Raw genomic sequence first — 12,951 nt, forward strand, 5'->3', positions numbered from 1 at the left:
TTGAGACGCAGAGACGGGCTCTAGCAGTGTCAGGTTTGAACAGTCAGACCGTCTGGGGCAATTTGTTAATGGCAAATTCACGTAGGGGGAATAAAGCTACGGATACATATAGTGAACAAAAATATAAATGCAACATGCAACAACTGAAATGATTTTACGAAATTACAGTTCATATAAGGAAATCAGTCAATTGAAATAAATTCATTAGGCCTTAATCTATGGATTTCACATGAATGGGCAGGGACGCAGCCAATCAGGAGTTTTCCCTCACGAAAAGGCGTTATTACAGACATAAATACTCCTTGTCCGGATGAGGTCCTGGTCTGGCGTGGTTACACTTGGTCTGGTTGTGAGGCTGGTTGGGCGTACTGCCAAATTCTCTAAAACGATGTTGGAGGTGGATTATGGTAGAGAAATTAACATTCAATTCTCTGGCAACAGCTCTGGTGGACATTCCGCAGTCAGCATGACAATTGCACACTCCCTCAACTTGAGACATCTGTCATTGTGTTGTGTGACAAAACTTCACATTTTAGAGTGGCCTTTTACAGTCCCCAGTACAGGTGCACCTGTGTAATTAATGATCATGCTGTTTAATCTGCTTCTTGATATGCCACACCTCTCAATTGGATGGATTATCTAGGCAAAACAGAAATGCTCTCTAACAGGGATGTAAACAAATGTGTGCACAACATTTGAGCTCATAAAACATGGGACCAACACTTTACATGTTGCATTTCTATTTTTGTTCAGTATAGATAAAAACCCAGGAGCACGTCTCGAGAACACGGGCAGATTGCGTTTACTTTATTCACTAAAGAACTACTGAAAAAATTCAGACCTTTCTCAGATGTCCTTGGTCCTATTGAAAATGGTATACTTGCTGTAATTTTTAAGTATGGCTGTGCGGAGATAGGAGGCTGAATTATCCTTTAGACGCCTGCCATGCTATCGCAAGAATACATCTCATCTGAATAATACAGCATTTCTAAAAGATTGAAATATCAGGAGACAAAATACTGACCCCTGAGGTACATGGGGTTTAGAGATGATACAATTAACTTGTACTGCTTTTAAATGTATTTATGATAGACTTAGTGCAAGATCTACTCATGAAATAGTTATCATATAGCCCATAATGACCCTATATAGCCTGTAACGTTAATGCAGGATGAACACCTGGCCCCCTGCTGAGCACAGGGTCTGTCTGGGTGGTTTCCCTTATCACCAGTGTATCCCAGAGGGTCTGTGGTGCAGACCCCAAACTGTTCTCAGATCATGTTCGAACTGTTCCACTGAGGCCTGTGAGTCCCAGAGGGACTGAGGACATGCAACTGATCACAGATCATGTATATGGTGCATTTCGTTCCGCTCCGCCCCCTGTGCTCCAAGTGAACGTCTCAAACTCCCTTTGAGTCCCCAGTGGCTCAAGTAAACTATTTTCGGACGAGTTGCAGGCGCACAAAGGCTGACATATTGTGCGTTTGTTAACGGACAATCATCTTCGTTGTCCAAAAACCCCTGACTTAATCCGTCATTTTCAGACACAAAATATCTGTGGCCGTAGCCTCAGGGGGAAAGGACCATCAGCCCCTCAGATTAGAGTTCAGTAGTCAGCTCACCGGTGTATTGTTGATCCGCATGCGGCTCAAAGTTCTCCTGTAATAGCTGAAGTCATTCTGGATGGCAGGGTTAGTCATCTGCAACACATGGATTAACATGTACATTACAAACAGAAAACTCTCAGGACTTTGTGTGTGTGTGTGTTTCTGAAGTTAGAACAACACACAGCACGCGGCAGCAGATGTCCAGCTCTCTGAAATACTCCATCATGACAGGATGTTTTAGCAAACAAGGCAGATACACTGCTAGGGACGGAGAAGGAATGAAAAGGACATCGATAGGATTAAATCTTCTATTTATTTGTATCCCTTCATATTTCCTCGCTTGTCCTTTATAATAGGATACATTTCATTTTCAACTGTCAATTCATGAAATACTTGTTAGTTCCCTTTAGCAGTGCGGCAGTGGCTCAGTATGTTTGGACGTATGAAAGAAGTGTCAACACAGGATGATGAGAGGCTACTAGAGACGCTCTTGTTATACAGATGGTGGAGGATAGCGGTCAGAGGTCACAGGTCAGGCCATGAGGTGACACTCTGATTTAGGGGGGAGGGAAGGGGTAGCTAGCGCCCCTATGTGATTAGCTATAGAACATCGGTGACATTCTGTGATTTGGCAACACAACCTCAAATCTTACTTTGTCGAGTAGGCACACTCCATCTTAAATCTGTAGAGGCAATCGACGCAAACAAAGAAGCGCGGCTGCCCTGCTTCCTTCCACAAAGACGATCATTAGACCTTGCCTTGAGTGGAGCTTACCTTTAATAAACCACTGGCCAATCAGTGGGCCCCGTCCAACACATCAACCTCCTACTCCTCCAATGTGCTGAGACCCCTCCCTAATTACCCCTAGCAACACGCTATTAACCCTGGCCAGCACAAGAAGCAGGGTAATCCCACCACAATAGATTGGTACCTAGTGCTAGTGCCAGGCCAGACCATTTCACCAGTGAGTGGCTTTAAAAACACGGCAGGCGGGAAGGCGGGTGTTCAAACTAGGTCAATGCCTGTCATCGGCGTATGGGGAGCGAAAAATGTATGAATGGTGCCTGGCATGACACCTTGCACCCCCTTACTTGCATGCTTTTAGTGCCCATGCAGGGTATGGGGGTACCGGGCAGGAGGGCTAGTTAATTGGGGCATCGTGACGGAGTGCCTGGGGGTGTCAGGATGCTAGTTTGAGTAGGAGGGTGTGTGTGTGTGTACATTTGGCTCTGACGCCTTGCGAGCTGGATGAGAACTCATTTAATTATATCTGACGTCCGTATATTAAGGACGCCCTGACACATTTGCTAGACTACTTGGCCAGGCAATTTATGGTTAAGTGGACGATCTGTCTGTGACTCAAACAAATAGGTAATCTGTGGGTTTCTACCCGGGATGAACTATAAAGCATGACTCTGTGTGTTGAAGACAGGAGCCCTAGCCAAACGATACTTCCCAAATGGCACCCTATTCCTTTTATAGTGCACTAGTTTTGACCAGAACCCTATGGACCCTGGTCAAAAGTAGTGCACTAGATAGGGCATTTGGGATGCCATTTGGGATGCAAGCAAAAAGCACCAGCCTACTACACTATCCTATTCGCCTTCCCATTCATTCCAGCAGTGTGTATACCAGTGAGTGGTATTCAAAGTCAGGGGGGAACTGCAATGGGGTCAACCAAAATGCCCCATATTTATATATACTGCTCAAAAAAATAAAGGGAACACTTAAACAACACAATGTAACTCCAAGTCAATCACACTTCTGTGAAATCAAACTGTCCACTTAGGAAGCAACACTGATTGACAATAAATTTCACATGCTGTTGTGCAAATGGAATAGACAACAGGTGGAAATTATAGGCAATAAGCAAGACACCCCCAATCAAGGAGTGGTTCTGCAGGTGGAGACCACAGACCACTTCTCAGTTCCTATGCTTCCTGGCTGATGTTTTGGTCACTTTTGAATGCTGGCGGTGCTTTCACTCTAGTGGTAGCATGAGACGGAGTCTACAACCCACACAAGTGGCTCAGGTAGTGCAGCTCATCCAGGATGGCACATCAATGCGAGCTGTGGCAAGAAGGTTTGCTGTGTCTGTCAGCGTAGTGTCCAGAGCATGGAGGCGCTACCAGGAGACAGGCCAGTACATCAGGAGACGTGGAGGAGGCCGTAGGAGGGCAACAACCCAGCAGCAGGACCGCTACCTCCGCCTTTGTGCAAGGAGGAGCAGGAGGAACACTGCCAGAGCCCTGCAAAATGACCTCCAGCAGGCCACAAATGTGCATGTGTCTGCTCAAACGGTCAGAAACAGACTCCATGAGGGTGGTATGAGGGCCCGACGTCCACAGGTGGGGGTTGTGCTTACAGCCCAACACCGTGCAGGACGTTTGGCATTTGCCAGAGAACACCAAGATTGGCAAATTCGCCACTGGTGCCCTGTGCTCTTCACAGATGAAAGCAGGTTCACACTGAGCACATGTGACAGACGTGACAGAGTCTGGAGACGCCGTGGAGAACGTTCTGCTGCCTGCAACATCCTCCAGCATGACCGGTTTGGCGGTGGGTCAGTCATGGTGTGGGGTGGCATTTCTTTGGGGGGCCGCACAGCCCTCCATGTGCTCGCCAGAGGTAGCCTGACTGCCATTAGGTACCGAGATGAGATCCTCAGACTCCTTGTGAGACCATATGCTGGTGCGGTTGGGTTCCTCCTAATGCAAGACCATGCTAGACCTCATGTGGCTGGAGTGTGTCAGCAGTTCCTGCAAGAGGAAGGCATTGATGCTATGGACTGGCCCGCCCGTTCCCCAGACCTGAATCCAATTGAGCACATCTGGGACATCATGTCTCGCTCCATCCACCAACGCCACGTTGCATCACAGACTGTCCAGGAGTTGGCGGATGCTTTAGTCCAGGTCTGGGAGGAGATCCCTCAGGAGACCATCCGCCACCTCATCAGGAGCATGCCCAGGCGTTGTAGGGAGGTCATACAGACACGTGGAGGCCACACACAGTACTGAGCCTCATTTTGACTTGTTTTAAGGACATTACATCAAAGTTGGATCAGCCTGTAGTGTGGTTTTCCACTTTAATTTTAAGTGTGACTCCAAATCCAGACCTCCATGGGTTGATAAATTGGATTTCCATTGATTATTTTTGTGTGATTTTGTTGTCAGCACATTCAACTATGTAAAGAAAAAAGTATTTAATAAGATTATTTCTTTCATTCAGATCTAGGATGTGTTGTTTAAGTGTTCCCTTAATTTTTTTCAGCAGTGTATATAAAAAAATGATTTTGTAAAAATCTAAATGTACCGATTTTAATGTTGTGTCATTATAGTTGGGGTAGGGTGGGGCCACGAGAAATTATTGCAAAAACAATTACGGCCCCAGAAATTCTGTCGGAAAAAATAGGGCTGAAAAAGTTTAAAATACCACTGGTGTAGACTACAGTATTATGAACCAAGTCCTCCCTGGACAGCATCCAAGTTGTGTAGCTCCCTCCAGTAACCATGAGCACAACCGTTCCTTCATTTTAACTGGCGGCTTTATTCTGTAGTTTTAGTCAGAATTATCACCTTCCATGAGGACTATAAAGTAAATTAAAATACAGTTAAGCACACTCTTACAACTTTCTTGTCTTACGAGTGACTTATTAGCTTGGTATAACTCTGAAGTGCTTACATACATAAAAACAGTTTAGCCGGAGATATAACAGTATCAGATTAAACACATGAATAAAGGACAAATACCTCATTGGCTGCTTATTATAGAAGGGAGGAAAACAAACTTCACACTTATTATTCCTGGGATGAATTCACGCTTCATCCTTAAGTATTATAACGTTACCATCCTAACATACACACTTCAACCTTTACGAACTACACCCGATGACATGAAAACTTAGCTAACACAGCGCGGGATTGCCTTCCCTCCAAAGGTGTGTTGATACGATAACGATCCCTGTTACAACAGTTATTAGCCACGTAGTTCCGCTTGTCTTATCATTTCCCCCGCATAGCGAACACGTAAACAATTCAAACAAAAAACAACGACATAGACTAACAGGTTAATTGTCAGTTACAAGTTGTATCCTCTGTTCATTGGCTGAGGCTTCATGATGTACAGCACTAACACCTAAATAACATGGTATTAACACCTCGTTATGCCAACGAGAGTTAGCTCGCACGTTATCAGAAGGAATAGGTACACTGTGTACATAGTAACAACTTAACCATGCCAACAACAGCACCACACAAAGCTATAGCTTAGGATAACAACAAGGGATGGATGAAATGAGGGAACGGTGGGGACTCTGGGCTAAATTGAGTAAATGGCGGCCAGAGATGTCATGGGACGTACTTTGAGCTCGTCGAAGCGCAGTGTGAAGTGCAGGATCTCGGCGAACTGCTTGGCCAGTGCCTGCTCGCGCTCCAAGTTCTGCGTGGGGTTGTCATACGTCTCGCTGGTCAGGGCTCCCAGTAGGCTGTGCAGCGCCGCCTCTGTAACACAAATCAAATCGTATTGGTAAAGGCACAGTCAACTTAGTGTATGTAAACTTTGACCCCCTGGAATTGTGATACAGTGAATTATAAGTGAAATAATCTGTCTGTAAACAGTTGTTGGAAAAATTACTTTTTTCATGCACAAAGTAGATGTCCTAACCGACTTGCCAAAACTATAGTTTGTTAACAAGAAATTTGTGGAGTGGTTGAAAAACTAGTTTTAATGACTCCAACCTAAGTGGATGTAAACTTCCGACTTCAACTGTACACATGGTTAGCAGATGTTATTGCGGGTGTAGCGAAATGTTTGTGCTTCTAGCTCTGACAGTGCAATAATATCTAACAAATTACACAACATATACCCAATACACACAAATCTAAGTAGGAATGAATTAAGACCATATACAGTTGAAGTCGGAAGTTTACATACACTTAGGTTGGAGTCATTAAAACTAGTTTTTCAACCACTCCACAAATTTCTTGTTAATAAACTATAGTTTTTGGCAAGTCGGTTAGGACATCTACCTTGTGCATGACACAAGTAATTTTTACAACAATTGTTTACAGACAGATTTTTTCACTTAATCACAATTCCAGTGGGTCAGAAGTTTACATACACTAAGTTGACTGTGCCTTTAAACAGCTTGGAAAATTCCAGAAAATGATGTCATGGCTTTAGAAGCTTCTGATAGGATAACTGACATAATTTGAGTCAATTGGAGGTGTACCTGTGGATGTATTTCAAGGCCTACCTTCAAACTCAGTGCCTCTTTGCTTGACATTATTGGAAAATCTAAAGAAATCAGCCAAGACCTCAGAAAATAAATTGTAGACCTCCACAAGTCTGGTTCATCCTTGGGAGCAATTTCCAAACGCCTGAAGGTACCACATTCATCTGTACAAACAATAGTATGCAAGTATAAACACCATGGGATCATGCAGCTGTCATACTGCTCAGGAAGGAGATGCGTTCTGTTTCCTAGAGATGAACGTACTTTGGTGCGAAAAGTGCAAATCAATCCCAGAACAACAGCAAAGGACCTTGTGAAGATGCTGGAGGAAACAGGTACAAAAATATCTATATCCACAGTAAAATAAGTCCTATATCGACATAACCTGAAAAGCCGCTCAGCAATGAAGAAGCCACTGCTCCAAAACCGCCATAAAAAAGCCAGACTACGGTTTGCAACTGCACATAGGAACAAAGATCATACTTTTTGGAGAAATGTCCTCTGGTCTGATGAAACAAAAATAGAACTGTTTGGCCATGATAACCATCGTTATGTTTGGAGGAAAAATGGGGAGGCTTGCAAGCCGAAGAACACCATCCCAACCGTGAAGCACAGGGGTGGTAGCATCGTGTTGTGGGGGTGCTTTGCGGCAGGAGGGACTGGTGCACTTCACAAAATAGATGGCATCATGAGGGAGGAAAATTATGTGGATATATTGAAGCAACATCTCAAGACATCAGTCAGGAAGTTAAAGCTTGGTCGGAAATGGGTCTTCCAAATGGACAATGACCCCAAGCATACTTCCAAAGTTGTGGCAAAATGGCTTAAGGACAACAAAGTCAAGGTATTGGAGTGGCCATCACAAAGCCCTGATCGCAATCCTATAGAAAATTTGTTGGTCAGAACTGAAAAAGCGTGTGCGAGCAAGGAGGCCTACAAACCTGACTCCGTCACACCAGCTCTGTCAGGAGGAATGGGCCAAAATTCACCCAACTTATTGTGGGAAGCTTGTGGAACGCTACCCGAAACGTTTGACCCAAGTTAAATAATGTATAGGCAATGCTACCAAATACTAATTGAGTGCATGTAAACTTCTGACCCACTGGGAATGTGATGAAAGAAATAAAAACTGAAATAAATCATTCTCTCTACTATTATTCTGACATTTCACATTCTTAAAATAAAGTGGTGATCCTAACTGACCTAAGACAGGGAATTTCTACTAGGATTAAATGTCAGGAATTGTGAAAAGCTGAGTTTAAATGTATTTGGCTAAGGTCTATGTAAACTTCCGACTTCAACTGTACATATGGACGAGCGATGTCAGAGCGGAACGGAATAAGATACAGTAGAATAGTATAGAACACAGTATATACATATGAGATGAGTAATGCCACATATGTAAACATTAAGTGACTAAGATACCATACCATAGAATAGTATAGAATACAGTATATACATATGAGATGAATAATGAGTAATGCTAGATATGTAAACATTATTAAGTGACTAAGATACCGTAGAATAGTATATAATATGAGTAATGCCAGATATGTTAACCTTATTAAAGTGACTAGTGTTCCATTCCTTAAAGTGGCCAGTGATTTCTAGCCTATGGCTATAGGCAGTAGCCTCTAATGTGGTAGTGATGGCTGTTTAAGACATGGACAAGGAGACTGTTGTGTGTTGTGAATGATAAGCTAAATATCGGCCTAATAAACGCAATAATCATGAAGTACATCATGATATCAAATGTATGCCAACTAGAATTTCCTGCTTCTGTAAGCCAGGGACAAGGAGAGGGTGTCAGAGATTAGGAGGGAGGGAGAAAATATACAATTGTGGATTGTTTGTGAGTTGAATGATAAGCTCAATATCTGATTAATAAACGTAACGATTGTAAAGTACATCTTGTCTGCCAAATAGAATTGCCCTGATGGTAGTAGCTGTACAAAACAAGGACATGCGATTGAGTGATGATGGTGCCCGCTGCCCAGGGCCCTATGACAGTGTAGGGGTGGGGAGGGGTGGGGTTCAAGGGAAGAGCTGTCTCTAGGGGTGGGGTGGTGGAAGGGGATGGGAAGATCACCAAATCAGATGGAGATGAGACTAATTATCTCATTGCAATGAGATACGTGGGAGGTGCTCCATTCATCCAGGCTTCCTGCCATTGTTTTTGACAGTAAGTAAATATGAAGACTTTACATGGCTTTAATGGGGTAAACCACACAGTTCTGTAGTAACAAGCTCGGTAATGGTAAATATAATCACTCCCCCACTAGTTTCCTGGCCAGCTGTGCATTTCCCAACATTGCCTTCCTGTAAAGGAGGTGAGTGAGCTAACGCAGTAGACACTCAAATGCTTTTCCGTTTGCATTTCCATGTCTCAAGATAGCCAACAAAAGCACCAAGACGCTCACCATGAATACACAATGGCAAAACCATCCACGAGGGAAAATGTAGTTGCAGTCAGAAAGTGAAGAAGCATTCAGTCTAGACTCGCGAAGACAACTAGATTTAATATAATGACATAACACGGATGAGCCAAACAAACAAACAAACAAACAAACAAACACACACACACACACACACACACACAGTAATCTGGTTGCACAATAACACCAACTTCCAGCTGGCTGTACATAATCGTGACTCTGAACATTTATTTACAACTCTTACCACTTACAGTAGAGCACAAGGACATAATACACACCGCTATAAACCAGACAAAATGATTCTCTCTTAAGATAGACACACAGAGATCCGCAGACAGAGGTTTTTGCAGAGGCGGACTGCGAGCTGGCAGTGCAGTCCAGTAAATTGAGCATGTTGGCTATTCTGTAATGACCCCCCATCTGCTTGGGACAGCGCATTGCTTCTGCTGCAGCGAAGAGGAGAGGGCTGGTTAAAAATGGCCTTAGTGACGCAACAGAAGTTGAGATGGGGCTGCTTTTAGGACTCATATCTGAATCGAGGCACTCTACCATGTCTGGAGTCTGGAGGAAGGGGGGGGGGTGTCTGATCCTTTTCAGGTCATGTCAGAGCAGGCGAGCGGAATGTGGGCACGTAGACTAGGCAGGCGCTGCTCAGCTCTGTTCACATTGGGAGAGGAGGGGATGGGTGGGAGGGTCAGAGGTTTGGCAGGTATTCACTCCAACCCAGCTGTCAATGGACTCCCGTCCTGAACACTTCTATTGGTGGAAGCTTAACGTTTATTGAGTAATTAAGCTACATCTTGCACTACATAAAGTGCTTAAACCTGAATGATGAGTGACAGTTATAATATTGTGGAAGGTAGTTTCTAATGTTCGGAACATACATTTCTGGGGGGTAATAACACAGAGAGGTCTGATAAGCCATCTCTTAGCCAGCAGCCATCCCCTCTGTCTGTCTGCAGCTGAGCCAGTCTGCGGAAAAGGTCGGCAAGCATCTCGCATGTCAGGCAGGAGGAGGCAGCTGAGGCAAAGGTGGCCCCCGGAGTCAGAGCAGTGGAGCGGACGGACGGATGCGTGGGGAGACTAACTACTTCATTATATAACACACACAGACACACACAACATGGCCTTGGTGGGCTGGTGCCCACTGTGTTCAATAACTGACTGACTGCAGTCTTAAGGGGTTAAGGTCGGCGAAGCAGCAAGGAACGGACTGCTGGTCACCGGCAAGCAGGCAGCACTAGGCTAGGCTAGCATCCCCCCTCTCTCTCAAATCAAATCAAATCAAATTTCATTAGTCACATGCGCCGAATATGTGCTGCGTAGACCTTACAGTGAAATGCTTACTTATGAGCCCCTAACCAACAATGCAGTTCAATTTTTGGGGGGATAAGAATAACAGATAAGTAACAAGTAATTAAAGAGCAGCAGTAAAATAACAATAGCGAGACTATATACAGGGGGGTACAGGTACAGAGTTAATGTATGGGGGCACTGGTTAGTTGAGGTAGTGTGTACATGTAGGTAGAGTTATTAAAGTGACCATGCATAGATGACAGAGAGTAGCAGTGGTGTAAAGAGGGGGTGGGGGGGGGTGTAAATAGTCTGGGTAGCCATTTGACTAGATGTTTAGGAGTCTTATGGCTTGGGGGTAGAAGCTGATAAAAAGCCTCTTGGACCTAGACTTGGCGCTCCGTTACCGCTTGCCATGCGGTAGCAGAGAGAACAGTCGATGACTAGGGTGGCTGGAGTCTTTGACAATTTTTCAGGCCGGCCGACACCGCCTGGTATAGAGGTCCTGGATGGCAGGACGCTTGGCCCCAGTGATGTACTGGGCAGTTCGCACTACCCTCTGTAGTGCCTTACGGTCTGAGGACCCATGCCAAATCTTTTCAGTCTCCTGAGGGGAAATAGATTTTGTCGTGCCCTCTTCACGAATGTCTTGGTGTGCTTGGACCATGTTAGTTTGTTGGTGATGTGGACACCAAGGAACTCAACCTGCTCCACTACAGCCCTGCCGATGAGAATGGGGGCGTGCTCGGTCCTCTTTTTCCTGTAGTCGACAATCATCTACTTTGTCTTGATCACGTTGAGAGAGAGGTTGTTGTCCTGGCACCACATGGCCAGGTCTCTGACCTCCTCCCTATAGGCTGTCTCATCCTTGTCGGTGATCAGGTCTACCACTGTTGTGTCATCAGCAAATTTAATGATGGTGTTGGAGTCGTGCCTGGCTGTGCAGTCATGAGTGAACAGGGAGTACAGGAGGGGACTGAGCACGCACCCCTGAGGGGCCCCCGGGTTGAGGATCAGCGTGGCGGATGTGTTGTTACCTACCCTTACCACCTAGGGGCAGCCCGTCAGGAAGTCCAGGATCCAGTTGCAGACGGAGGTGTTTAGTCCCAGGGTAATTAGATTTGTGATGAGCTTTGAGGGCACTATGGTGTTGAACGCTGAGCTGTAGTCAATGAATAGCAATCTCACATAGGTGTTCCTTTTGTGGGAAAGGGCAGTGTGGAGTGCAATAGAGATTGTATCATCTGTGGATCTGTTGGGGTGGTATGCAAATTGGAGTGGGTCTAGGGTTTCTGGGATGATGGTGTTGATGTGAGCCATGACCAGCCTTTCAAAGCACTTCATGGCTACAAATGTGAGTGCTAAGGGTCGGTAGTCATTTAGGCAGGTTACCTTTGTGTTCTTGGGCCCAGGGACTATGGTGGTCTGCTTCAAACATGTTGGTATTACAGACTCAGACAGGGAGAGGTTGAAAATGTCAGTGAAAACACTTGCCAGTTGGTTGGCGCATGCTCGCAGTACACGTCCTGGTAATCCGTCTGACCCTGCGGCCTTGTGAATGTTGACCTGTTTAAAGGTCTTACTCACATCGGCTGCGGAGAGCATGATCACACAGTCTTCCGGAACAGCTGGTGCACTCATGCATGTTTTAGTGTTATTTTCCTCGAAACGAGCATAGAAGTAGTTTAGCTCGTCTGGAAGGCTCGTGCCACTGGGCAGCTCTCGGCTTTGCTTCCCTTTGTAGTCTGTAATTGTTTGCAAGCCCCTGCCACATCCAACGAGCGTCAGAGCCGATGTAGTACGATTCGATCTTAGTCCTGTATTGACGCTTTGCCTGTTTGATGGTTCATCGGAGGGCATAGTGGGATTTCTTATAAGCTCTAGCCTTTAGCTCAGTGCGGATGCTGCCTGTAATCCATCGCTTCTGGTTGGGGTATGTACGTACGGTCACTGTGGGGACGACGTCATCGATGCACTTATTGATGAAGCCAATGACTGATGTGGTGTACTCCTCAATGCCATCGGAGGAATCCCGGAACATATTCCAGTCTGTGCTAGCAAAACAGTCCTGTAGCTTAGCATCTGCTTCCTCTGACCACTTTTTTACTGATCTAGTCACTGGTGCTTCCTGCTTAAACTTTTGCTTGTAAGCAGGAATCAGGAGGATAGAATTATGGTCATATTTGCCAAATGGAGGGCGAGGGAGAGCTTTGTATGCATCTCTGTGTGTGGAGTAAAGGTGGTCCAGAGTTCTTTTTCCTCTAGTTGCACATTTAACATGCTGATAGAAATTTGGTAAAACGGATTTAAGTTTCCCTGCATTAAAGTCCCCGGCTACTAGGAGCGCCGCGTCTGGGTGAGCTTTTTCTTGTTTGCTTATGT

General features: G+C 45.1%; 1 protein-coding gene across 4 annotated transcripts in view; it reads right to left on the reverse strand.

The window, feature by feature from the left end:
- LOC115154734 (protein FAM49B) overlaps positions 1–12,951 on the reverse strand; it is a 69,171-nt gene that overhangs the window by 7,762 nt on the left and 48,458 nt on the right. For all 4 annotated transcript variants that reach the window (XM_029701268.1, XM_029701276.1, XM_029701258.1 and 1 more), the window contains 2 exons: positions 5,968–6,107; positions 1,623–1,700 (listed from right to left, as the gene is read on the reverse strand). In XM_029701268.1, coding sequence (XP_029557128.1) covers positions 1,623–1,700; positions 5,968–6,107 — 218 coding nt within the window. The remainder of the gene's footprint in view (positions 1–1,622; positions 1,701–5,967; positions 6,108–12,951) is intronic.

Source organism: Salmo trutta, chromosome 2 (assembly GCF_901001165.1).
Source record: "Salmo trutta chromosome 2, fSalTru1.1, whole genome shotgun sequence".
In the NCBI taxonomy this organism is placed as follows: Eukaryota; Metazoa; Chordata; class Actinopteri; order Salmoniformes; family Salmonidae; genus Salmo; species Salmo trutta.